A 27573-nucleotide genomic window follows, 5' to 3' on the forward strand; every position below is an offset into this window, starting at 1 on the left:
TGATGGTTTTTACATTCTTAAATGGTTAAAGAATTGCAAACAACATTTTGTGGCATGTGAAAATTACATAAAGTTCAAAAAAAGTTTTATTGGAACACAGTCATGCTCATTTCTTTACATATTCTCTGTGGCTGTTTTCCCACTTTGATGGCACGAAGTGCTTTGAGTAGTTGTGACTGAGGCCACGTGGTCCACAAAGCCCAAAATGCTTACTATCTGGCCCTTTACAGAATGTATGTCAATTCCTGCACTCGATGGTAAGCTCCATGAGGTTGGGGCTCAATCTCATTCACTTTTATATCTCCAGAGCTCTATATAGTGCCTGGCATGTGCAAAGGCTCCTGAAGAGTTTGTCTTAGTGATCAAACCATGTGTTATCCTTTCATGGGGAGGAAGAGAAGGAGAGTCAGGATCAGACATCTCTGAAAGCCCTACAGGACTCCCCACCCAGAAACAGTATGTCTGGTGGTCGAGAGCATGGATTCTGGAATCAGACACACTAGGCTTGAATCCTTCTTCTAACACTTACTAGCGATATAATATTGAGAAATTTAATTTTTCCAAGCCTTGTCTTCACCATATGAAGGAAAAAATAGCAAAAACGTCTTGTAAAGACTGAAACTAGGTGGCGTAGGTAAAATTGTTGGCCATAAGTTCTGAAAATGTTAACTCTCATCACCATTGTCAATATAATCACCTCCCCTATAATTCTGTAAATTAGACCTCAGGTATCTGTACAGTCCTGGGAGGGCTTCATTCACTCCTATCACTTCACCCTTCCCTCCCAAGCCCCATGCTTTCCCAGCCCACATCCTTAGAGTAACAGAAAATTGAGCCTCAAAGAAATCGAGTGACTTGTTCCCAGGCACCTGTAGTCCAGCCAGGTCTCGTACCGGGGCCTTCAGCTACTGCCCAGCCCCCACTCAGGCCCAGGTCAATAACAATGAGTCACTGGTTATAGATTAGGATGGTTTTGATCATTGGCCAGGACTCCGCAATGGGACCTTTTCTGACATCGCATTTTTTCATGCGGAGAATTAGCAGTTTGATTAATCACATTCCCAGACCTGAAGGCAATTTCTGAGCTGTTAATGCATTTCGAAACAGCAGCAATAACATATAGCAAAGAACAAGGCTGGGGAGGCTGCCAAGGCTTTCTTGTTCCAGGAGGGCTGCTTGGATCCAAAACTCTGCTCTATCAGTCAGCCTCCCAGCAGGAAACAGATGGCACACTCCAAAGGACTGACTGAAAAGAGTTTAATGAAGGAACTTTGTACAGAGGTGTGGCCAGGATCAAGGGAATGGTGGAGCACCCCCAGGCTAGCAATGGCGGGAAGCCACTACCACCCCAGGTCCTGAAGAAGCAAAAGGAGGGAGTAGTTTCAGAAGTGGTGAGAGCCGTAGCTGTAGGAAAGGGCACCGGACAGCAGCTGTGGTCTTTGGTAGAGGAAGGCAGGGCGAAGAAGAGTAGGGAATGGATTTGGAGGCGCAGGGTGGGTGCTCCAACAGGACCAGGCTTCGAGGATGCCTTCGCCTGCTGTCTAGCCCCTCCGCCCATCCCATTCAGCCTCCCCACCATCAGGGCCAGCAGGCCCTTTACCTTGTCCAAAGGCTTCACTGAAAAACAAGGCAATTGTGTGCTCTGAACATGACCCGCATGTTCTCAACCTAAGATGATTTTGCCCCCTAGGGGACAGTTAGTTGGCAATGCCCAGAGACATTTTTGATTGTTACAACTTGGGTTCCTGGCATCCCAGTGGGTAGAAGCTAGGGATGCTGTTAAACACCCCAGGGTGCCCAGGACAAGCCCCAGTGGCAAAGAATGATCCGGCCACGATGTCAATAGTGCCGACGTAAGAAACCCTGCTTTAGACTAACTGCTCTGGTCTCCTGTCATAGGCCTGGCCTACTTCTCTGTTCCTGCCTCAGCCTCCAGCTGGGCCCCATCCTTGCACCTTCTCGCCCAACCACTAGTTAGGGAGGTTCCCAGTCCTCTCTCAAGGCTGCCCACTTTTGGCTGACCCTGAGTGCTGTCCCAAGCACACTGCTTTCCTCCTCCAGCTGGCATCAGTGATCCTCTGTATCCCTGCCTTCCTCCCCGCACCTGTTCACAGCCAAGCCCAGCTCTTGACTCAAGCCTTTGTAGCTGCACCCTGCCCTCCTTCCCCTCCCCTCTAAGGCTGTCTGTCCTCCAGACCCTGTTCCCATCACCCCCTCCAGCCTCGGCTACCCACCCCCAGTAATTTTTCTCCTTGCAATTGATAGTTCTTCGAGGCCTACCCCTGCTAGACATCATGGAACAAAGCAGACTTTATCTAGAGCTCGCCAAGGTCAAGCTCAAAGCTATTTACACTCTTATCTATGCCCTTATTTCCCCTGGAGTGCCCTCCCCACCAAACACACACACTTTAATTTCACTGATGTTCTCAAGGGTCTTGGTCGCTGCTGAGCCAGTGTCTTGCACAGGCTTCTCCGGCAGAGAAATTAGGAAAGTCTGCCAAAAGTAACCTCTCCCAGGGCACCTGGGTGGCTCAGTCCATTAAGCGTCCGGCTTTGGCTCAGGTCATGATCTCACAGTTCATGGGTTCGAGCCCCGCATCAGGCTCTGTGCTGACAGCTGAGCCCAGAGCCTGCTTCGGATTCCGTCTCTCTCTCTCTGCCCCTCCCCTGCTCGTGCTCTGACTCTGTCTCTCAAAAATAAAGAAAAAAAATTTTTTTTTAATTTTTTAAAAAAGTAACCTCTCCCTGTGGCCCCTGGGGAGAGGGCTCCTTGGGGGACACAGCCTCAAAGAACACAGGAAGAAGCAGTGGGCAGTTGAGCATGGGGTCTCCTGGCGCCCGGGAGGCCCTGAGGGCCTGACCCTTCGCTCTCCTCACCTACTGCCCTGCCCAGGGCCTCTCCTATCCCCATTCCCCATCACCTTCCCTTAGCCCTATCAAGGCTCAGACACAGCAGGAGAGGAATCCAGCTGTTTAGCGCCCTCCCCCACCCCCACCCCAAGATGAAGTTGGCTGAGATCCAGACTGACCAGAATGCCCACCACTGTTACTCCTTGCCCCCAGATATCCCTCCAAACCCAGAAAAGCAAGCAGGTTTCTCCAGAAATCCCAGCCTGAGCTCTCCACCTCACTGCCCCCCAGTACCTCCCCACTCCACCACCAGCAGCCAAGCCACCGCCCTGGGGAAGGGCCCATGCCCTCCTGGACTGAGGGAAGGCCAGCAGAAGCAAGAGAGCTAGGATCGGGCTGGGGGGTGGGGAGGCGGGGCGTAGGGGGCGCCCCCCCCCCCTTCACTGCAATCCCACCAGCTCTGTGATGGGAGGGGTCTGCACCATGAACTCCTCATAGCGACTGAGGAACAGCCAGAAGCGAGCCAGGTAGGAGTCCTCGTTGTAAGGCAGCCGCTTCTCCTGGAGGAACCGGGACACCACGGGCTTCACCTGCCAGAAGATGGGCAGGAGGAAGGGCCGCTGAGTCAGGACTGTGGGCAGGTCCCTCCCCACGAGGGGCCACCCTCCTCCCAGTCCCTTGCTCCATGAGACTTTGGAGGAGATGAGGGGCAGGGACCATTCCTGCCTCTCCCCTCCCAGCAGGCAAGGGAAAAGGGTAAGGGGTTTCTCCCCAACTTCCTTCCCCAGGGCTCCCAACTCCATGACAGTCCTCCTTGGCACAGGGGATAAAAGCTAGAGCTCCCTGGGGTGCCTGGGTGGCTCAGTCAGTTAAGTATCTGACTCTTGATCTTGGCTCAAGTCATGATCTCACGGTTCATGGGTTCAAGACCCACGTCAGGCTCTGCACTGACAGCACCGAGCCTGCGTGGGATTCTCTTTCTTCCTCTCTCTCTGCCCCTCCCTCCCTCACACATACACGTTCTTTCTCTCAAAAATAAGCATTAAAAAAAAAAAAAAGCAAAAGCTAGAGCTCCCTTTTACCAAGCACGTACTGTGTGCCTAGCATTTCAGATCCATTTCATTTCAACCTTAAAGCCTGCTGCTAGCAAGCCCTGCTTACCCTCATTTTCCAGAGGGGGAAGCTGAGGCTCTGAGACATTCAGTTAACTTGTCCAGAGTCACAGTGCTGGTAAGGAACCCACATGCCTCTGGTCAGAAATGCACTCTGCTGCCCGTACACGGGGCGGTCCTTCCAGGGAACCCCTGCCCAGGCCAGCCTGATCCTCGCCTACCTTCAGGCACATGTTGTCAGAGAGCCGGGGGAAGAGGTGGTGCTCCACGTGGCAGCTGACAATGGAGTGGCCGAACGCCCATCCCAGTACAGGCAGTCGGGGCAGGTTCAGCACACCCAGGCTCATCATGTGAATCCTCTGAGGCTTCTTGTCCCGAGAGAACATGGGCAGCCCAATGTGCTGTGACAGACACGTGGGTCATAGCTTCAGGCTGGGCTGGGCAGCCCCGCGCCTCCCCACCCTGCCCCGGACAGCCTCACCCACCACGTGGGGACCCAGAGGGTCCTTCTGCCTCCCTCACCCCCACTGTGGCGACACTCTCCTGTCTGTGCCCTGAGCTCAGTCTCACCCATCTCTGGGTCTCTCTCTCCACCTGTACAACAAGGGGCGTGGCCTGGGTACCCCCTTGAACCCCGGGGTACTGACATGCCCACGACTTCCCGCTGCACGCTCTCACGCCACTCTGCCTTTATCTCATCCTGGAGAGACCCTTCTCTGCTCTCTTTCCCCCCATCAAAATCCTGCTCAGGGTTCAAGATCAAGTTTGTGCACCCTCTTGTTGTTTCATTCAACAAGTATGGAAAAATGCCTCCTCTGCCAGGCTCAGTCCTGGGTCTTAAGGATTTGCAAGTAAATGGGCGCTTCCGCTCCAGTAGGACAGGGAGGCAGGACCCACAGCTGTGTCCTAGGAGATGAAGTCGTCACTGGCAGCACGGCAGGTGCTGGAATGGGGAAGGATACTCTGACCTCCAGGCACCTAGTCTTTGTGTCCAGGGAGCAGGGGCGTTTGCTTATGGAAATGGCCCTAGAACCGAGTGCTGAGCCCTAGGCCTCCCCTGAACACCTCCCATCTCCACCCCCTCCATCTGTGAAGGCCCTCCTCACTTGGGGTCATCACAGTAAGTGCCCTGAGGGCAGGAGATGGGGTCCTAATCATCTGTGCCCCCACAGGGCCTAATCAAGTGCCCTATGCATAGAACTTTCTCAAATCTTGGGACACCTGGGTGGCTCAGTCAGTTGAGCCCCCTCCGACTTCGGCTCAGGTCATGATGGTTTGTGAGTTCGAGTCCCACGTCGGGCCCTGTGCTGACAGCTCAGAGCCTGGAGCCTGCTTCGGATTCGCGTCTCCCTCCCTCTCTGCCCCTCCCCCACTCGTGCTCACTCTCTCTGTGTCTCTCAAAAATGAATAAACGTTAAAAAATTTTTTTTTAAGTTTCTCAAATCTTCCATCCACGATCCACGTGTGAATGGCAGCTGGTGTTGCAGAGAAGCAAATTCTTTACCTGAAATCCAACTTCTCTGTGATGACCCACGGAGAGAGGTTGGGGTGGGAGGTGGGGGGAGTGCATCTCTCTCCCCAGAACACTGAGTCTAGCCTGTGCTCAGGGTCGGGGAGGCCTCACCTGGAAGATGTTGACGTGGAGGTAAGGGTGGGCCAGCAGGGACCTGGTGGTGAACATGCACAGCAGGGCCGAGGCGGGGCTCCTGAAGCCAGATACATTCAGAAGCAGCCAATAGTGAGCGTAGAGGCCCAGGGAAATCAGGCCCAGCGTCCGCACAGCCGACCTGAGCTCCACCTTTCTCAGCCGCTCTGCCAGAGGGAGCAAGAAAGAGAGTGTGGGGGTGGGGGGAGTTAAAGCCTTCCCCCACCCCCCACCCCCGGCCCAATGGTGCTAACTAGGGCGTTAACTAGGGCGACCGTTCATCCACACAGCCCTGAAAAGTAGGTTCACCCATTTTATGGATAAGGAAACAGCATTAAGCAACTTGGCCAAGCCCACTCTGCTGGTAGGTGGTAAGAGCCATCCACGGCTGGGACCCGGGTCCGGCTGCCCTCCAGCCCCTCCTTCCACCATACAATACGGCTCTCACGATATTACAGTCCACAACCCGCAATAGAGCGCAAGGCCTTTGCAAAGTATTTTTACATCTATGACCTCATGATGCTTTCACACCGCCCTTGAGGACCAAGTAAGAACCTGAGGCTTAGACTGGTTAAGTTACCTGCCTGTGGTCATCAGCCAGTAAGTGGCACAGCCAGACTTGGCCCGGGGGCCGAGGCTCCTTCCACCCTGCCTGGCTGTCTCAGAAAGTTTCTGGTCTTAACTTGGGGCTCCCAGCTTCCTCTACAAGCAGCCTCCAGGAAGCCAGGAGGGGGAGTAAGGGAGTGGGGCCCTGGCATACTCACCAACAGCCACCAATGGGGTGAGGACGGGGATCAAGAGAGGAGCAAGGAACATGTACACGTAGCGGTTGAGGCAAGGCAGCCTCCACGTGCTCGAGTCCCCAAGGCCCAACACATTGGTGTAACCATGGTGCATCTTGACGTGTCCATACTTGCCGTACTCTGCAGAGAAGGACGAGCATACCTAGAGGAGGGAGCCAGGGAGGGCACCGGGGGCCGTGTCAGGCACAGTCAGGCAAAGTAGGACCTCAAGGACACCCACCGTCCCCGGATGCTGCATTTCCGGGACCTTCCTGCCTCACACCCCGGCTAATCAGACCATCTATCTACTCAGGTTCCGCGGCCACAGAGTAGCAGCAAGTCAAAAGAACTGTGTCCACTAGGGGTGGTGATGCTAAGCCTTTGGAGGTGAGATGCCAGCCCCCACGATTGCCACTCTGTCACTGGCCACCCGAGCAAGCCTGCAAGCCTGACAGGGCTCTCAGGGGACTGGGCACACTGCAGGAAAAGCTCTGGGCACCCAGCTGTAATTATTTTGTTCATGTTTATCTTGGAAACATCTGTATTTCCATAACACTGCTTTGCATTCGGAGCCCAGAGCAGCAAGGGGAGGGGCGCAAGAGTGGCCTGGCCATGAGGGTGGCGCCCAGGGTGAGGAGCCCGGGTTGGGGGCTGAGTGTGAACCTCTCCCCAGGGGTGACTCCTCTGGTATGCACCCTCACCCTCGTGGGATTCTTCATAGCTGCCCAGGAGAAGCAGAGGCTCTGGGACCCCAAGAAGGGCAATCATTCTGAATGCAAAAGAGGCAATAAGGAGTTTCTTATGCAGATATATGCAAATGAAAACACATATAACAGCTTCCTCCAGTATTTCATCCAGACCAGAAGATCTTGTTAATTTTATCCAAGATCGCTGCCTGCCTGTTTCCGGAAGGACTTGAAGACTCTTCCAGTGCCAGTCACCACTGTGAGCCTCGAAAAGACAGCCGAACACCCTTCCCTGAGTGCCCAGCGTTCTGCACTTTACAAATGTGATTTGCTCATCTCCCAAGCCTAGTGAGTCAGCGGCGTTATTATTCACAGTTGACAGAAGCAGAAACTGAGGCAGAGAGAGGCCACGTGACCACCCCAGGTGACTAACCCCAGGCCACTTGGCTAGGAAGGTGGCAGAGGTAGGATCTGAACCCAGAATCCACCCAAGATAAGCCGTAAGGCCCCGGAGATGAGCCGCTAACTCCAAGAGAGCAGGAACCCAGGCTCTGGGCCCCAGGCAGCAGAGGCAAAGCCAGGAGAAGACATATAAGGAACGACACTGTCTTCACACTCTGTTTGCAGCAACCTTCTCCCTCGGAATGAACCGGCACTGAAATACAGCCGGAAGGTCTAGCTAAAGGATGCTGGGGCGGGGCGGGGGTGGGGGGGGGGAGAGGGACAGTTAGGGAGGTCACAACTGCGGTTTTACAACAGGCACGTCAACCCCATATTGCAGGGGCCCCTCTGGAGACAGAGGATGGGGTCCAGCACAGCCCTCCTAGGAGTCCGTGACAGCAGCAGGAGGCGCTCCTCTCTCAGATGAGGTAATCTGCCTAGGAATGAGTTCTGCTGTCTGTTTCTATAAGCTCGCAGAGGGATGAGGTTGGGCCAGGCTGCAGAGGGCGGGCAGGTCACGTGTCAGCTGAAGTGACATCTCTTGCAGGCCTGCTGGTCTCCAGAGCACGCACCCATCGGGGCCACGTGGTTGGTTCGGGTTCCAAGCAGAAGCTTTCAGCAGCGGGCACACAGGGCTGTGGCTGGGGTCTGCCGGGACATCCTCAGGGACCAGCCTGCCTCTGTCCAGGGCTTCCAGGTGTGTGTTTTGATCCTCAAGGCTCTCTCCCATGTAACTGGAACCAGCAACTGGTTTTGTTTTTGTTATATTTTACAGAGAGTGGGTGAGAGGGGCAGAGGGGAAGAGAGAGAGAGAGACAGAGAGAGAATCCCAAGCTGGCTCCATGCTCAGAGCAGGGCCGGATGCAGGGCTCAATCCCACAACCCTGGGATCATGACCTGAGCAGAAATCAAGAGTTGGATGCTCAACCAACTGAGCCATCCAGGTGCCCCAAGAAGCAACTGTTTTTAATTGCTGCTTCTGTGCACCTCTCCTTCAAGGGCCAACCACACCTGTACTGAGCTGGGACGAAGTTGCCTTTCCTTTCCAGCACGGGCTCCGCATCTGCACGCACACTGGTGGCTCACCACACTCTGACTAGTGATGTCACAAACGAACTGGTGCTTGAGCAGGGCTGAGCATGGTAAGAACTGGGCCCTCAGGGACCCCGTCGGGTCCTCAGTCAGCTTCTCAGCCACGTGGCCAGACCCCAGGAAGCTGGGAGCTGAGCTACATGTGACTCAGTGCACACTTCCAGAGTCTGTACATGGTTGGCCTTTTTATATGAATAAGAACAGATTTGGAGCTATTTCTATAACACTGGGATTCTCACTCCCTTCTGGATGTTCCTTCCGTAGAGGAAAGGAGGGGGTGGCTTTGGGCTGGAAGAGAAGACCGCACACCCTGCCGCGCATCTCCTGCGCATGTACGCCCATCAGCCAGAAGGCAGGGGAGATGGCCAAATGCCGCAGAGGCAGCTGGGAAATGCACTGTCCGCTGTGAAGGATTGGGCAGAGGTCTCACCCAAGAGGATTCCACATGCAGACCCAGGGAGAATTCCAGAAGCCTCAAGGCTTGATGATGTCTCTCCTCCTCCTCCTCCTCCTCCACTCCCTCCTCCTCCTCCTTCTTCTTCTTCTTCTTCTTCTTCTTCTTCTTCTTTTTAGTAATCTCTACATCCGAAGTGGGGCTCAAATTCAGGATCCCAAGATCAAGAGTCACATGCTCCACTGACTGAACCAGCGGGGTCCCCAACGCTGGTGTTAACCTCTTAATGTCACCATGCAGTCAGTCCCTCCAGAAGACTTAAGGGCTCCAATCTCTTAGCAGCACTCAGGCTCTACAACTGGCCACAGTGTGCACGGGCAGGTACCAGTGAAAGTCCTCTTGCCACCTGCCCTCTGCTAAGTATCAGGGACCCCAAGTCTCCCATCATTCACTTCTTCCTTCACTCAGCTGTTTGCTCTCTCAGGCATCCTCCGCCCTCCGCCGGTGGCCAAAGGTAATTAACAGCTAAGCTGGTAGTTTGAAAACAATTATTTTTTTAATAGGAACTATGCTTACATAATTCTGAATTCAAAAAGTGGGCAGTGACAGGTCGTCTTTCCTTTTTTTCTTTAAAAAAATGTTTAATATTTATTTTTGGGAGAGAGAGAGCGTGCGCGCAAGCATGAGTGGGGGAGGGGCAGAGAGAGAGCCTGATGCGGGGTCTGAACCCACGAACCATGAGATCATGTCCTGAGCCGAAGTCAAGCACTTAACTGACTGAGCCACCCAGGCGCCCCTCTTTTTTTTTTTTTTTTAACATTTATTTATTTTTGAGAGACACCATGTGAGCAGGGGCAGGGCAGAGAAAGAGGGAGACACAGAATCTGAAGCAGGCTCCAGGCTCCAAGCTGTCAGCACAGAGCCTGATGCAGGGCTCGAGCCCATAAACCACGAGATCATGACTTGAGCCGAATACACTATTTGGGATATACTTCTACAAAAACTGGTTTTTTTTACCTGAAACTCGAATTTCTCTGGGAGTCCTGTTTTGTTTTGGGTTTTTTTTTTTTTGTTTTTTTTGTTTTTTTTGTTTTTGCTACATCTGAAAGCCCTACTCAGTGAGGATACAAGTTTCTGAGTCTGAGTCCTCAGGTACCGGGCAGGCCCCAGGTGAACATGGCCACCTCTCAGCACTTCTGGATAAGAGAGGGGGCAGCAGTGAGGGCCAAAGCAAGAGGAGACCCTGGGAACCTCGTCTTGATGGGAGCTGGCTGGATGTGGTCAGCCCTGAGCCATCGAGCAGCCATGATGGGATTCTCTCCCCTTTAAGGCCTTGTCCCCAGAAACTTCCCAGCTCCTCTGCTGGGCACACAGTCCTCCTTACTCCTTCTCTCCAGAGTCCAGATTTCTGTGGGTCCCTCATGTACCATGCTGTCGCCCGTATCCCTGCCTTTACGTGTACATCTGCTCTGTCTGGGGCTGGGGCTGGCAGCACTGTCCTGACAGTTCCTCGTCTGGACACGTTCCCCAGGAGTTCTCGGCCCTGGCACCACCGACATTTGGGACAGGGTCATTGTTGTGAGGCCTGTGCTATGCACTGAAGGCTGTTTACGGCATCCAGCCTCGACCCACCAGATGCCAGTAACACACGTGCGAGTGCACACGCACGCACACACACACAAGCGCACACACACACACACACACACCAGTCACAACAGCCAAAGATGTCTGCAGACATTGCCTAGTACCCCTGCTGTGCTCTCTCTGTGCTCACGGCCTGCACATCACCTGCTTGATGTCCCTGTCACATTCTGCCTGCCCTGGTCCCGGCTGAGCAGCCTTGGCCAAGTGACTGAACCCCCCAGATCAGTGTTTCCTCATGTACGAAGTGAGGGTAATAACAGCGTCCCACTCATAGGGAGGCATGATTACTAAAGAAGATAATTCGAGGCACCTGGATGGCTCAGTTGGTTGAGCATCTGACTTCAGCTCGGGTCACGATCTCACAGTTCGTGAGTTCGAGCCCCACCTCAGGCTCCATGCTGACAGCTCAGAGCCTGGAGCCTGCTTCAGCTTCTGTGTCTCCCTCTCTGTCTCCACCCCTCCCCCACTTGTGGTGTCTCTCTCTCTCTTTTTCTCAAAAATAAATTTTAAAAATGTAAGAAAATAAATTTTTTTTTAAAAAGAAGATAATTCATGTAAAGTACACAGTAAGCACCCAGGAAGAATCGGCCAATATAATCAGGATTTTTATTGCTTCCCCACTTGACTCTGAGCCCTTGGAGAACTAGAGCGGGTCTCGCTTGCCATTGTGTCCCCAGCACGCAGAGGAGGGCTTGGACAAGCTCAGTGACGTGGAGGGCACTGCTCAGCCATCACTGCTCAGCCTGGACCAGCACTGTCTCAGCCCCCCAAGCTCCTCCCTCAACCTGTGAATCCTGTTCTGGCTGGGCAGCCACTGCTGGACTCACAGCAAGCCTGCCCTGTTCTCTCCGAGCCTCTCCCTCAAGGCTGCAACCCTTGGACTCAGGCTGCCATCCACAGATGACTGTCTGGACCACCTAGCCCTGCTCCGGGGTCCTCTGCCACTGAGAGGCCATATGCACGCCCACCACGGTCGCCACCACCAAGAGCCAAGCTGTACAGACCCACAGAAATAGGAGTTCCCAGAGTCCTCGGGCTTATCCTTGAGGAAATCACACCAAAGCTGGGGGCGGTGGGGAGGGAGGCTGCCGGAAAGTCCATTTTGCAGATCTACACATGATAAAATAAATGGCAGGTACACACACACACACACACACACACACACACACACACAGTGCCTATGTCCATTTCCTGTACACACACACACACACACACACACACACACAGTGCCTATGTCCATTTCCTGTACACACACACACACACACACACAGTGCCTATGTCCATTTCCTGTACACACACACACACACACACACACACACAGTGCCTATGTCCATTTCCTGTACACACACACACACACACACACACAGTGCCTATGTCCATTTCCTGTACACACACACACACACACACACACACAGTGCCTATGTCCATTTCCTGTACACACACACACACACACACACACACACAGTGCCTATGTCCATTTCCTGTACACACACACACACACACACACACAGTGCCTATGTCCATTTCCTGTACACACACACACACACACACACACAGTGCCTATGTCAATTTCCTAGTTTGGCTATTGAAAGACACTCATATGAATGTAACTATTGGGGGAAGCTGACTAAAGTGAACACTGGACCTCTCTGTCCTATATTTGCAACGGGCCTGTGAATCTATAATTATTTCAAAACTAAAGTTGTTGTTTTTTTACAAAAGTATATTTTGTACTACAGATCTGGTTTTGCCCTCTAAATTTTTTAAAAATTTAAAAATCACAGTTGGGCATACTCAGACTAACACGCCTCAGGGTTTGAGTACAGATAGAGGAAAGGGCAGAGACACAGACCAGGAGATAATGGCCACACCACAGAACTTGAGAGTATTCAAGAATCATGACCAGGCTGGGGCTTCTGAGCTCTGTTTCCACCACTACATTGGACTCAAAGGAAGGAGATGGCATCCCCCTGTGTGACACCCCTCCCCCAAGGCAGAGCCAGCGCCCCCATGTTCTCCTGGGACCAGCTGTGGCCCCACTCCCGAAGCACAAAGCCAACTTTAGAAGGAGAGCTTGAAGTTGGGACACACTAAAGAGCTGAGTAACTGGTACAGCCTGTTCCCTCCCACTCGGGGAGCATCTTGATTGTGAGTGCAATACAGGGAAGTCCTTAAGGCCTCTGATTTCAGAAGTTAATCCTTCCCAAGCTCCGGGATTTAAGCCAATAATGGCCCTGCCCACTCCACCCTGTCCCTCCCTTCCCGAGGTCTGGTCCAGACACATAACCTCAGACAGGGAAAGGCAGGTGCTCCTGCAGGGAAGCCATCAGTGCTCCAAGGAGTGGGTCAAAGGCTCACAAGCAGGAGGAATGGAACTTTCTCATGTAGACCAGAATGCGTCTTCAGAGGGAAGTTCACTCTAGTGTGGGCAGGTGTGTGTGACTGGGGATACTTCAAAGAAACAATAACTGGAGTGTCACTGCCCTGTCCCTCCTGCCTGCCACCCTCCCCCGCCCCGCTCCAGATCCAAGAGGCCAGAGAGGGCCAGGTCTTTGTCCCACCCTCAGCTCGAGTCAGCAGACCCTGGGACAAAACTGGAAAAAGCCAGGTGCCCAGGGACACAAATGATACTTGCTAATGCCTAGGGCTACAGACTAGAGGACTTGATCATTCTATAGTGATGGTGGCTCCTGAGGGTCAAGGTTTGGGCAGAGCACAGGCAGCCAACAAGAGAAGGATCAAAGAGAGAAGACAACAGGATGTGGCAAAAGTGGAGTGTCGGGAGTCCAGGAGGGTCCTGGGCAGCGGGAACTTGTCGTTTGTGCAACACAGAGAATAGGTGCCGCAGCAAACAACGCCCTTCACACACACGCAAACACACACACACACACACACACACACACACACACACACTCACACACTCACATACACACTCAAGTCTGTCCAGCTTTGCACAATGCATCAACCTCTCTGTTAAAAACAAACAGCACTAACAAACAACAACCAAAACTGCTCTCTCCTTGCAGTTTACAGCACGTTCCCTCCAGAGAGAAAGCAAAGCCAACACTTGGTGGGCATCCAAGAGTCGGCCCAGGCCCTAAATCAAGATCTACGTGGTCTCACTTAATCCCCAGCATGACTTCGTGGGGCCAGTAATGCTCTCATCCTGTTTATTAGGTGAGGAAGCCAACACTGAAGTAAAGACCTTGCCCAAGGTCAGGCAGCCAGCGAGGCTGGGCATGTGGTTTCAAAGGCTGTGCCCAGACACTGTCCCCTGCCTGGCCACCAAGACCAGCACCCTCCCCAAGGACTGCACTTGCCCCACTAAAGCCAGCGGTACGGGGAGACTGAGCCATGCCCTGCCCCACACTGGAAACCAGATCCTCCCCAGAGAGTAGCCAGAACCACACTGTGCGGGGCAGAAAGCAGCTCACACAGGTGAGCTAGTACCTGAGTACTGAGCTGACACGCCCGCAGCAGTCACAACACTGACATGACAGCCAGGCCTCCCCCACCACAAGGGGGTCATAGGCCTCTAGGCTGTGACTGTCCACTAGCTGGCTTTTCCTTACACTTTGTTGCCACATCACCTGTAGGCGTAATCATCAACAAACATTAATGAAACACCAAGAACCCAGCCCTGTGCCAAGAGCCGAAGATACAAAGAGACAAAGTGAGGCCACTGCCCTGGGGCTCGTGGGGACAAGACAGCGAGCAGCTGCAAAGCCACGTGGGTCCCCAGGGCAGGTCACATGCTGTGATTCCATGCAAGCTCTTCAGCTGGGGAAACTGGGGAGGCTTCTCAGTGGAGGCGTCCTCAGCTCACTGTCTTTGCCTGGCACCCTCGATGGCTACTGTGCTCCCAGAGTCTAGGCCAGGGAGTCCTCAGACTTGGGTGGGTATCAGATTCACCTGGGGACCTTGGTAAATAAAGTGGCCAGGCCTCTCTCCTCCAAGAAACCTGGGCTTCCAGACCATTCAGCTGCACGCTGAAGTTTGACAAGGTCACCTCTGTATAGGTAAGTCCCCTGTCATAACTTGTCCAAACTCCACACCTCCTCATCCCCAGCTGCTCCCAGGCTCCTGGCACTCAGGACAGCTTTGAAAAGTCCACACGGAACTAATCCTACCTGTCGTGTCCCCAGTTTCTCCCCCGCTCGTGATTACAAACTGGGGCAGGCTGGGGGAGGCACCTGACCCTGGCTCCAGGCCTCAGAGTCTGTCTAGCACCAGTGCCCAGGGATTTCTGGGAAGGGAAGTATCTTGAAATGGACCCTAATTGGGGCGCCTCGGGTGGCTCAGTGAGTTAAGCGTCTGACTCTTGATTTAGGCTCAGATCATGATCTCACGGTTCATGAGTTCAAGCCCCACGTCAGCGCAGAGCCTGCTTGAGATTCTCTGTCTCCCTCTCTCTCTGCTCCTCCACCACTCATGTGTGCACTGTCACATGAGAGAGAGAGAGAGAGAGCGCACAAGCGAGGGAGGGGCAGAGAGAGAGGGAGACACAGAATCCGAAGCAGGCTCCAGGTGCTTAGCTGTCAGCACAGACTCCAACGTGGGGCTCAAACTCTTGAACTGTGAGATCATGACCTGAGCCGAAGTCCAAAACTTAACCGAGACACCCAGGCGCCTCAATAAACATTTTTTCTAAATGGACCCCAAGGATCAGGAACCTGTAGGTTCCTCTTATTCTTAGCACTTTAGAAATGAGTGCAGGAGGGGAGGAGAAGAAAGGGAGAATGGAGAATGCTAGATAAGAAATGTATAACTTCACTGGGGTGTCTGGGTGGCTCAGTCAGTTGAGCAGCTGACTTCAGCTCAGGTCATGATCTCCTGGCCCGTGAGTTCGAGCCCTGCATTGGGCTCTGTGCTGATGGCTCAGAGCCTGGAGCCTGCTTCGGATTCTGTGTCTCCCTCTCTCTCTGCCCCTCCTCTGCTCACACTCCGTCTCTCTCTCTCTCTCAAAAATAAATAAACATTGAAAAAAATTTAAAAAAAGAAATGTATCACTTTATAAAATGTCATTTGTGTGTCTGTAGGTGTGTATAGTTCTATAAACCTTTGTAAAGTTACATAAAGTTAATAATTGAGTTAGTTGGTCATGGTAACGAGTGGCAGAAAAGGACCGTTTCTGGTGTCAACTTTCATATTTGTTCCTAAGGGACCTGGATGCCCTGGTAGGAGAAGGAAGTTCTATCGCCACTTGGTCCGGTGCCACAGAGAGGCAAGCGGGTGCCCCCAGGAGAAACAGGGGTGCCCGGGCTGGCACAGGTACACACAGGTGCATTCCTCATGCAGCTCTCAGGAGGGGCCCGGCAGTGTAAGCGGCCTCTCAAGGGCTTGGGGACAAGCACACACACATAGACTTGCGAAACTGTAGAGCACGCTGTGCGCTCAGACACGCATACCAACGGCTGTAGTGGCCCCTCCACACGGGCACACAGCCGAACACCCCCGCACGCTGCGGCTGCGGCGGAACAGTGAGGTGGCCCCCACAGGAAGTACCAGCAGCCACGCCCACCCCTCCCAGGCTCACCTCCACAAAGAAAAGCTCCCAGATCCTGCTCCAGCGTTTTGACTCGGTGAGGGCACCGTGTGTGGCCAGGTGGCTGCCCTTGACCGTGAGCGTGTAGTGGCACACACCCAGGATGATGATGCCCAGTGCAAGGACGAGGACATTCTCAGAGCGCAGGCTTAAGAACCCTGTATAGAGGAAGGAGAGTGGGGAGAGGGGGGGAGGGGGCAGACAGGGCCTTTCTCCAGCTCCTGGAGATCTGGGTCCAAACACCCGGGTCCCCACCGCTGGAGACCAGGCCAAAGTGGGCCCAGGGCCAGGGGCGGGGTGGGGGTGGGAGGCTGCCACAGGCGGCGGTGGGGCAGGTCCCGACCAGGAGAGGTCCAGGGGAGACCCCATCCCTGGTGTTCCCCCCATAGAACATACTCCCCTCCCCCAGTCCCTCTCCTCCCTCTCAACCTTCCCCTCCACCGCCCTTCATGCCATCCATCAGGCCTTCTCCCTCCTCCAGCGCCCTGTTCTCTGGGGACACAGGGCAGGACACTGCAATCAGACTTTCGGATCTGGGGTGTACCCCTCCTTCCGGGGTCCCGGGCACGGGCCATGTCCCCCACGCCCCAGTCCCCAGCCTCTCCCCCACCCTACCCCGCACCCCCTTCCCCAGCCGCAGCGCCGCCCTCTGTCCCCCTGTCCGGTGCTCCTCACCGGCCGGCACCGAGAGGAGGCTGAGCGCGAGGATGGCGCAGTCCACACCGTGGCGCTCCCACCAAGAGCTCGTCCTCACCACGTCCTGAACCAGCGTCTCCAGCTCACCCAGCAGCGCCTCGCCCCCGCCGTGGCCCCGGGGAGCGCCGGGTGCCGGCTCCATGAGGGGCCGCCCGGGCATCCCAGGAGGACTCGGGACGGTCTGCGGCGCCCTGCGAGGCGCTTAGTGCGGGCGGGGGTGGGCAGGGGCGGAGTCACGCGCTGGCTGGGGACACCCGCCCTCCGAGTCACGGTGCGTGCAGGGCACCCGAGCGCCTCCTGCCGCTCGCGGCGTGGGGGTGGGGGGGAGTGGGAAACGGGGAACGACCGGGCCTGGCCCCCGGGGGCGCCCTCGGGGCGGGAGGGAACAGAAAAGCCGCAGGAGGAGCGGGCAGGTCCGTGCGGGTAGGGAGGCCACCCTGGATGGAGAACCAGCCCGGGCTAGAGGGAACTCGGGCGGAGAGTGCCGCGGAGACCCCCATGGAGAGGCGCCCACCCCACCCTCCAGACCCTTCTCGGACCGCCTGACCTCAGATCCCTTCCTCGCGTTCTCCCGTCCCCGCAGCCTCTGGAGTTTGCTGTAGCATTTTTATCTCCTAGCCTGTGTATTTTTCTCAGTAGCACTTTGCAGACGCTCCCACGTGTGACCCGGGCACGTCTGTCTCCACCAACAGACTGGACGCTGGGTGCCGGCGGGGCGTTACCTTGACGCCTTTGCTCAGGCCTTATCTTTAGTAGCTAGAACAGTGCTTGGCACATAAACCTTTTTGAATTCGTGGGGCAGAGAGTTCAAGGACTCACTCCATCCAGACAGATGGGGAGTGCGGGTCCCTCTGGTCCCAGCCTTTAGCAATGGTGACCCATGGAGAATTGGCTCTCCAGCCCAGCGATTTTTGGAATGAGAAGCTCCAAAAGGAAGAACCATCGAGAAGGGGATAACCACAGAGAAAACACACCCAGAGGTCACCCAGAGTGGGGTTCTGCAGTTCCAGTCGCTCAAGGGCGCCCACGGTCATGGCAAACAGCACCCGCCCCCCTGCCTTGGGAGCAACACCATCCTGGCCCCTTTCCGTCAGTGTAGCCCCAACCCAGAGCTGCTGGAAGGTCTCCCGTCACAAACCACCGTGCTCTACAGACTCCCTTGTCTGCGTCTGAGGGTCTATTCTCTTTTTTCCTTGGTTTTTGCATTCCCCTTGGTTTCACATTGAAGTCCCTTTCTTTTTTTTTTTTTTTTAATGTTGATTTATTTTTGAGAAAGAGAGACACACACACAGAACAGGGGAGGGGCAGAGAGAGACACAGAATCCAAAGCAGGCTCCAGGCTCTGAGCTGTCAGCACAGAGCCTCATGCAGGGCTCGAACCCACAAACCACGAGATCATGACCTGAGCGGAAGTTAGACGCTTAACCCACGGAGCCACCCAGTCGCCCCTGAAGTCCTTTTCTAAAGGAGGTCTGGCACAGCGAGGGCTGCATTTGCAGAGGGGATCTTTGGGAAGGAGGAAAAAAAGCACGAGGAGAAGGAGGTGGAGAAAAGAAATGGAGGAGAGCTTTGTGAGGAGGTTAGGGACACTAATGACTGATTCCTCTGTCTACGGCAGCATCTTCAGTCATGAATTCTTATTAGCCAATCCCTCCAATCCTGTATAAAAGGGTAAGACTTCTTTATCAGGTCAGTATTCTAAGGGGCTTACAATCTAATAGACCAATTCTCACCTCACACACGTGTGCGTCCACACCCACACCCACATCTGGCTCCTTATAGTTTCACCACTGGTTTCCATACCCTTATTAGGTTTTGTGTTTTTCCCACAACCCCACAGGGTGGCATCATCCCCATCTGACCCACAGAGGCACAGAGAGATGAACAGATCTGCCCAACACCCACCCCAAAGTTACTAAATGGCAGAACAAGAACTCAAATCCAAATCTGTCTACTCCAAACTCAATTATCGTTTGTTTCTATCGATCCTTTTTCTTTTAATTTTTTAAAAGTTTATTGACTTTGGGAGCCCCTGGGTGGCTCAGCTGGTTAAGTGTCCGACTTCGGCCTAGGTCATGATCTCACCGTTCCCGAGTTCGAGCCCCCCGTGGGGCTCTGTGCTGACAGCTCAGAGCCTGGAGCCTGTTTTGAATTCTGTGTCTCCCTCTCTCTATCTCTCTGTCTCTCTCTCTCTCTCTCTCTGCCCCTCCCCCATTCACACTGTTTCGCTCTCTCTCAAAAATAAATAAACATTAAAAAAATATTTTTTTAAGTTTACGTATTTTAGAGAGAGAGAGAGAGAAAACGCACGCACACGCACACACACACAGGCATGCACATGAGCGGGGGAGGGGCAGAGAGAGAGAGAGAGAGAGAGAGGGAGACAGAATCCCCATGGGTGGGCTGGGCTGGCAGCCTCCCTGGAGAGAGACAGACTTCATTTAGAACAGACTTAAACCCGCGTGAGAAGGAAGAGAACAAGATATTCTGGGTCTTCAAGACGTGGAGCAGGAGTGGGGCTTGGGAGACTGTGAGGAGAGGCAGGAGAGAAAGGCTGGGGGACCAGGAGCCAGAAGTACAGACAATGGCAGGCTGAGAAGTCTGGGCTCCCATCCTGCAGCCTTGGGGAGCCCTAGCAGCCTTTAGAGCAGGGGAGTGCCTTGTGTGATGTGTTCAGGAAGGGTCGCCCGGCACAAAGGAGCAGCCACTGAGTGCAGGAGACTAGTTTGGAGACTGTTTCAGTACCCTGAAACAAGAGGGTACTGAGGATGTAGGTGGCAGGGGAGGGACGCTGCAGGACCGGAAGAGGGCGAAATCAAAATCAGGAGGCGATGGACGCACGACCAGTGAGCCTGGGAAAAGATGCTTCACATCTTTAGCCTTTAGGGAAATGCAGATTTCACCCCCCCTCAATGAGGTAGCCCTTCCGACCCACTGTACTGGCTAAAATTAAGCAGCCAGGCGACACTAAATGTGGGCAACGGGGTGTGGAGAAACTGACCTCTCATTCGTGGCTGACGGGAGCACAAGGTGGTTCCACCCCTTTGGAAAACACTTTGGCAGCTTCGTGTGAGGGTAACTACAGGCTTACCCTGTGACCCAGCCATTCAGCTCCGAGGTATTCAACCAACAGAAATAAAAACATGTGTCCCCATAAAAACCTGTGTCTCGCTGATCGTAGCAGCGTTGTTCACGACGGCCAAACTGGAAACAGCCTGAATGTCCGCCGACAGAAGAATGGATGAGCAAACGGATACATTCACGCGGCACGTGTATAAAGGAGGTTCCGGCAACAGAGCAGACGAGCGGTAGAGATGAGCTGAAGCGATCCCACGGGCCAAATGCTGAGGGCACGAAGCCAGACACAAGCAAGTAGTCACTCTGTGATTCCATTTATAGGAAGTTCGACAACAGCAGGACTAGTATATGGTGATAGAAATCAACTCAGTAGTTGCCCTGGAAGGGGTGGGTGGGGAACAGTAATTGCAAAGGGACACTGCGAAGCTTTCTGGAGGGGATGGGAGCGGTCTGTGTCTTGATTGTGCACACGTTTGTCTAAAGTCGTGGACCGACACACTTGAAATGGGTACATTTTACTATAGTTAACGATACCTCAATAAAGCTGATTAAAGCAAAAACAAAACAGGAAGGCAGATTCTCTCTTTATTTTTTTTTAAATATTTATTTATTTTTGAGACAGGGAGAGACAGAGCATGAATGGGGGAGGGTCAGAGAGAGAGGGAGACACAGAATCCGAAACAGGATCCAGGCTCCGAGCTGTCAGCACAGAGCCCGACGCGGGGCTCGAACTCACAGTCCGCGAGATCATGACCTGAGCCGAAGTTGGATGCTTAACCGACTGAGCCACCCAGGTGCCCCCAGATTCTCTCTTTAAATGGAAAGAGCTTTATTAGAGCTGAACACAGGCATGCCCTGGGTATATACTCAGCAGAAATGCAAAGAAATATACAAAAATGTTCGTAGCCACAATACTCAAAATAGGCCAAAAAAAAAAAAAAAGTGTTGGGGGGGAACAACTCAGGCATCCCCCAACAATAGAATGATAAATAAAATGTGAAATGTGGATGCCAGGGTGTGTTAGACAGCCCAAGCCTAATGTTGAGTAAACCGAGCGAGACACAACAGAGCACAGACTTCGTTTGACTCCATTCCTACAAAATTCAAAAACAGGCTTAGGATGGCCATTACTGATAGAGGTAGTCACAGAAGGGGGTACATAGGGGTTTCTGGGGGCTGCTGAGTGTTTTTGTTTCTTGATCTGGGTGTTACTTACCCTTTGTAAAAATTCATCATGCTACTATTATGTGGGCATTTTTCTCTATGTATGTTCTGTTTTATAAATGTTTAATGTTTATTTATTTTTGAGAGAGAGACAGAGAGAGAGAGAGATCACACGAGCAGGGGAGGGGCGGAGAGAGGAGACACAGAATCTGAAGCAGGCTCCAGGCTCTGAGCTGTCAGCACAGAGCCCAACATGGGGCTCAAACCCACAAACTGTGAGATCATGACCTGAGCTGAAGTCGGATACTTAACCTACTGAGCCACCCAGGTGCCCCTGTATGTTCTATTTTAATTAAAACATTTGTTTTATGTTTCTAGCTGGTAAGAAGTTTTTGTTTTTGTTTTTGTTTTCTAAGAGATAAAAATCAGGGGCACCTGGGTGACTCAGTCAGTTGAGCATCCGACTTCGGCTCAGGTCACGATCTCATAGTTTGTGGGTTCGAGCCCTGCATCGGGCTCTGTGCTGACAGCTTGCTCAGAGCCTGGACCATACTTCAGATTCTGTGTTTCCTTCTCTCTCTGCCCCTCCCCTGCTTGCGCTCTCTCTCTCCCTCTCAAAAATAAATAAATGTTAAAAAAAAAAAAAAGAGATAAAAGTCAGGAAGTAGACATCATCTGTAAATCCAGCAACAGTGAAGCGTGGGAAAGCAGGTTGGGGCTGGTATCTCCGTTCTCCTGGCCATGGGGGTTGGCAGCTGGGCATGTGGGGTTGGGAGAAGCACCTGGTCTGCCAGACTCTGTCCCATTCCTCTCTGGACCCCACACACACCTTCCTTATGTTTCCTGAGCTTCCTCCATAACCTTCAATCATACTTACACACCCATCACGCCTGGCTGATGTTTACCAGCTGATGGACAGACCAGTGTGAGTCAAAACAGGTTGCCCGAAGGAGAAGGGGCTGGGGCTTGGCACACAGACGGTCCCTCCTATTCTCTGGATGACACCCATTCCCTGGGGTCTCACACAGTGGGTGGCACATGGTAAGTATTCAGTAAACATTGGTTGAATAAATGAATAGATGCATGAGTGGAAAGATTAGGAAGACAGGCTCAGGAGAAAGGAAGGAGGAGATAAAAGTTAAAAAAATTAGATGATGGGGGCGCCTGGGTGGCTGGGTAGATTGAACGTCCGACTCTTGATTTCAGCTCCGGTCATGATCTCATGGTTCGCAGGTTCGAGCTCCGCATCAGGCTTCATGCTGACAGTGTGGAGCCTGCTTGGGATTCTCTCTCTCTCTGCTCCTCCCCTGCTTGTGCTGTCTATCTCTCTCTCTCTCAAAATAAATAAATAAACTTAAAAAAGACACGGGTCCTAACTTGAGACGGGTGAGCCCTCCTCCCAGGCCCCAATGGGCAGGGTGCCCGGGGACCTACCCAGGCAAAACTGGGGGGCAGGGGGGCTGTATAGGGATGGTGTTAGAAGATGCTGGTTTTGGCCTTCCAGGGACCTCTGGAGTTCCCCACCCGGGGGCAGCTATGATTCCTCCCTTTTGCAATTCACATATTTATTTGCTGGGGTTCATTGGGGCTAATTATCATTGTGGTTGGGGTGGGGTGGGAAGGAGCCTTGCCCCAGCCCCAGGGCCTGGAAGGGGATCGTGAGAATCAGAGATAGGTTTGGAACCTGGAAGGTGGGTACTGGGAGGCTTGGGGCGGGGGTGGGGGGGCCATGGGGTGGATTAGAATGGCACCTCCCACCAGCAATGCACCCATTTCTAGGCTCCAGGCCTGGGTGGCTGGATCTGTAAGCCTTCCTTGTCTTCCGCCCATTCGTGCTACCCCCCCAAATCATCAAAGCCCAGCGAGGCTCGACTCCAGGAGGCAAGCGGCATTATTCACAGGGGTGGGGCCGAGCACTCTGGAGGACAAGTGGCCAGGCCGGGTCTCAGATCTTGATCGGCTGAGAGTGGGACCGGCATCCCAGGTGCCCTTGGCTCCAGCAGGGCAGGGCCACACCGATGGACTGTCAGCATCAGCCTCACCTCCAAGGACCCTAGCCCTGGCCCGCCACAGCTGCCTGTGCTGTGCATCCCACCTTCTAGGCCACCAGCCGCTCTGCAGGGACGAAGCCAGGTTGGTGATGGCCCAGAGGGGCAGGCCAGGGAGTGAGACAGGTGAGGGAAAGGGGGCCGGCCTCGAGCTGGTGGGGATGCTGCTAAGGCTCTGAGACTGTCAGCCTGTCCCCACCTGGCGGGAAAGGACACTAGACCCAGGCCACCTTTCCAAGTTACAGAGCAAGCTAAGTCCTTGAAAATCCAAGGCTGGAATTGTTAGCAACCCAGACTCCCGACCGGTGAGGTTTTCCAAGGATCCCTTGGTCCCTCTCACCGTGTCAGGTCAGCACCACAGTCCAGTGTGTGTGAGTGACTTTGGGGCATAGATTAGCCTGAAGGGTGTGTTGTTGGGCCTGGTGGGGCCAGCGCCAGGACTGGAAAGGGAATGAGGGCCACGATTCTTACACAGTGTGGAGGCGACTGAGAACAGTCTACTGTCTGCTACAGCAGGGCTCTGGACTCAAACACACCCACGTTTGTTCTTGCTGTGTGACCTTAAGTGAGTTGCTTGACCTCTCTGAGCCTCAGGTCTCTGACAAGGTGATTTGCAGTGGATGAGGGTGATACTACCTAGCTTACTGGGTCGCTGGAGAAAGTAATAAGATCACTTCTGTACTACGGATATCAATGGACCATAGGGCCAGTGCTCACGGTAATGGCATCGCTAAGCCATTCCTTGTGCTATGGTAATTATAACATTATTGTAATGCTGAATATTGATATGACTGAAATCTAACATCTATTGGCTGGGGTTCAGGGGCATGATGCCTCCTCCCACTTCTGTTCTACGATACTGAACCGGCTGTACAGAAGGTTTGGGGACCAGGGAAGAGGGAGTTGTGGACAACCCGGCATGTGGGCTCTCGGTGCTTCCAGCTCAGGGATGCCCAGGCCTGGCTGATGCCCACCGAGCCCTCCCCATCCCCAGATTCCTGTCGACCAGGTCCTCCGCCTACAGGGTGTCACGACCTGAGCTAAGGGCTTCATATAGTGTAGCCTCCCAACAGGCCTACAACGTGGGGTTTGGTTAACTCCACTCACAGGTGGAAACTTGGAGGCTTGGAAAGGCAGCTTAGCCTTCCCAGCAAGTGGCACAGCTCAGCATCCCAACTGGACACCCCGGCTCAGGGGAAGTTGCCCACCCAGGCCCTTGGGGTTCTGACCCCCAGCAAACCAGTCACCCAGAGAGGGTTTGGGGAAAGTTTGGTGGGAACCCCCGATTCAAGACAAGGGATGGGATGAGGACAGGTGGTGTGGGTGGCTGGGGCTTCAACCTTCCACTAAAGGAGCTGCGGTTCTAAATATAATAAGTGAGAGAAGGAGTTGAAATATAGACCGTAGACAAAGTCATGGAGTCCTCTGTGAGTGTGTATGCACATACGTGCACACACATGCACGCACACACGTGCACATGCCCCTCTCCCGGGAAACTTGGCCCTGAAACAAAGATCAGCGAGCAAAACCACAGACACACACAAGCACGCTCAGCTCGCAGGAGAGCTCTGGGTCCACTGCACTCACCCTGGGCTTGCATAGAGTCAGTGCCCTCACGCCCATCACACACACACACACACACACACACACACACACAGGCGCACAGGGGCACACAGTGGAAAGCAGTCAGGAGTAGATCTCGAGGCTGAGCAGGAGTGAGGTAAACAGGAATGGAGGAAGAGGGAGAGACAGTGAGTCCAGCCTGTCCCTCCTCCCCCTCCCCAAATCCTGCCCGCTGAGCCCCTGTTCTGACCTGGGGAACCCACGAGCTGCCCTTGTGCCAGGTGAGAGCCTGGGGAGGTGGCTCAGGGAATGGGGTAGAAAGAACCAGGGTTTGGGGTTTGAATCCTACAGCCCTGACATTTGTGCTCTTAGGGGCTTGGAAAAATGACCTAACAGACCTGAGTCCTGGTTTCCTTACCCATGAGGCGGGGCAATGATGCTGTGCTCAAGGGTTTGCCGTGCCTGGTATATGAAAGTGCTAGATTTATGCTCTGAGAAGACAGCTAGCAGGGAGTGGCAGTGCAAATGCACCAGAATTGACACCCTGGTTTGGGCACTTGCTGGCGGGTCATTGGCTCTCCTGAATCTCAGTTGCCCCATCTGAGAAATGGGGCTAGTAAAGAATGCCTTCCTGCCCTTGCCCACTTGAAGAGACTGTGAAGGTGCTGTGACTCTGTGGAAAGGGGGCAGTGGTGTTGGGGGTCAGGGGTCAGACTGGCAGCTACTGTTGTCCCCGCCCCCTCTCCTCCCAGAGCAAGCCCCTTCCCCTGCCGACCAGGGCCCCATCAACTACTGTTCAGGGTCCAGAGGAAACGCTTCTCAGGAGTGTGCATATTCAGAGCAGGGAGAGGGTCCCACAGCCCCCCAAAATGCCCATGCAGACCCTCGTGGGCCCATGGAACAAAGAAGCCACAGTGAGAGAAGGTAAAAATGAAATTTGTAGCTTTAAAAGCTTTCCAGGGCTCACCACACTGGCACGCCCCAAGGGCCTTTCTCTAAAGACCAGGCATTAGGGGCTCTGAATGGACTTGCCAGAAGTTTCCCTACCTCGGTCTCCAAACCCCATCAGACTTAGTCATTCAGCTATAGAAACCCGGGGAGCAGCTGGTCCAGAGTGCAGCTATGCAGAGTCAGACAGACAAGGAGTCAGGCCCTGTGTGTGCTCTTACTGGCTGTATGAGCCACACAACAACCTAGTGTTCTTGAGTCTCGGTTTTCTCCTCTGTCAAATGGGTTAATTGACCCCCTGTAATTATTAAATGAGGCTGTCATGTGAATTCATAGCCATCACAGATGTAAAGTGCTGACATACAGCAGGTGCTCGATAAATGCTCACCATCATGATGAGACATGGCACAGACAGGAGCCAGCCTGTCTGGGTTGGAGCCCTAGTTCCACCACCGCCAGCCCTGTGAGCTTGGGCACGTTTTACAAACATCTCTGTGCCTTGGTTTCCTCATCTGAAAACCAGGAATCACAACAGCCCTGGAGACCATGTGACTAACACACTTGAAATGCTTGGGTCATACCACGTGTTACTACTATTATGGATGGGGGGTGAGACTCAGGTCAGAGACCCGTGCTGTGTGCCTGCTGGGTGCCAGACAGCTCTCATACAGGACCCCCAACAGAGAACCCACTTCGCAGATGGGCCTGGGTGGCTCAGTCGGTTAAGTGTTCAACTCTCGGTTTCAGCTCAAGTCATGACCTCACGTTTTGTGAGAGTTCAAGCCCCACATCAGGCTCTGCGCTGACAGCACAGAGCCTGCTTGGGATTCTGTGTCTCCCTCTGTCTCTGCTCCTTTCCTGCCTTTGCATGTGCACCTGTGCAGTGTCTCTCTCTCTCTCTTTCTCCCCCACCCCTTAAATAAATAAACTTTTTTTAAAAAAATGGGGGCACCTGAGTGGCTCAGTTCGTTAAGCATCTGACTTTAGCTCAGGTCATGATCTCGCTGTCCGTGAGTTCGAGCCCCATGTCAGGCTCTGTGCTGACAGCTCAGAGCCTGGACCCTGCTTTGGATTCTGTGTCTCCCTCTCGCTCTGCACCTCCCCTGCTTGCATTCTGTCTCTCTCTTAAAAATAAATAAACATTTTTAAAAATTTTTAAATTTAAGGAAGGCCATTACACGTCCATATTAAGGAAGAAGAAACACAGCAGTTAAGTGACTTGACCAAGGTCATTGCTTTGCCATGGCAGGTCTGGGATTTGAACCCATATGCATAGTCTCTATGCTGCCCATGTAGTTCAGTCATGACTTCAGTGGTTTTAACGCTGGGTTCCAGGAAGCCTTAGGGATCCCTGGGGGTGCCTCGGCCTGCTGAGTTTGAGGTGTGAGGTGAGGAGAGGAGGGGCCTTTAAGGACAGGCTGGGCTCCAGAGTTCTGGTTCAACCTGAGACACGACCAGGACCAAGATGGGGAGGGGGACAAGGAGCCTGAACGCATGGGAAGACAGATTGAGAGAAAGACACCAAATCTGCTCCTCTCCTCACACTTCTGACACCAAATGTGGGCTTTTCCCCACACCAACAACCAATTCTCCAACACTGGGCACCAACCAACCTGTAATTTGATTCCATTCTGAAGTTGACTACGGGTTAGTGTCAGACTCTACAGATCCCAGGGTTCGGTGCCACAAAGACGCCCTCACTTCCTGGGTCCCCGGGCTACCTGCACTTCTGCCCAACTTGGCTACAAATTTGGGGGTTCCCAGAACCTACCCCTGAGCCTCAATAACTTGCTAGAAGAGCTCACAGAGCTGAGAAAAGAGCTTTACTTACATTTATCAGTTTGTTGTAAAGTGTGTTATAATGGATCCGTATTAACAACCAGAT

The 27573-nt window shown here is 53.5% G+C and overlaps 1 protein-coding gene across 1 annotated transcript; it reads right to left on the reverse strand.

The window, feature by feature from the left end:
* Positions 1 to 1240: 1240 nt before the first annotated feature.
* On the reverse strand, positions 1241 to 17117 carry FADS6 (fatty acid desaturase 6). Its single transcript, XM_060645464.3, has 6 exons — positions 16867 to 17117; positions 16183 to 16349; positions 6372 to 6552; positions 5587 to 5774; positions 4184 to 4363; positions 1241 to 3440 (listed from the first exon to the last, which is right to left on the reverse strand). Exons 1-6 carry the CDS (start codon positions 17045 to 17047, stop codon positions 3291 to 3293), a joined length of 1047 nt encoding a protein of 348 aa, XP_060501447.1. The 5' UTR covers positions 17048 to 17117; the 3' UTR covers positions 1241 to 3290.
* Positions 17118 to 27573: the final 10456 nt, after the last annotated feature.

The sequence above is a fragment of the Panthera onca genome, chromosome E1 (genome assembly GCF_046562875.1).
Source record: "Panthera onca isolate mPanOnc1 chromosome E1, mPanOnc1 haplotype 2, whole genome shotgun sequence".
In the NCBI taxonomy this organism is placed as follows: domain Eukaryota; kingdom Metazoa; phylum Chordata; class Mammalia; order Carnivora; family Felidae; genus Panthera; species Panthera onca.

Coding starts and splice junctions, on each gene's coding strand:
- FADS6 (XM_060645464.3), bottom strand. CDS start 17,047: ATGCCCGGGCGGCCCCTCATGGAGCCGGCACCCGGCGCTCCCCGGGGC. Junction 16,350..16,866: donor CCTCCTCTCGGTGCCGGCCG/GTGAGGAGCACC, acceptor TCCTCTATACAG/GGTTCTTAAGCCTGCGCTCT. Junction 3,441..4,183: donor CTGACAACATGTGCCTGAAG/GTAGGCGAGGAT, acceptor ATCTTCTGGCAG/GTGAAGCCCGTGGTGTCCCG.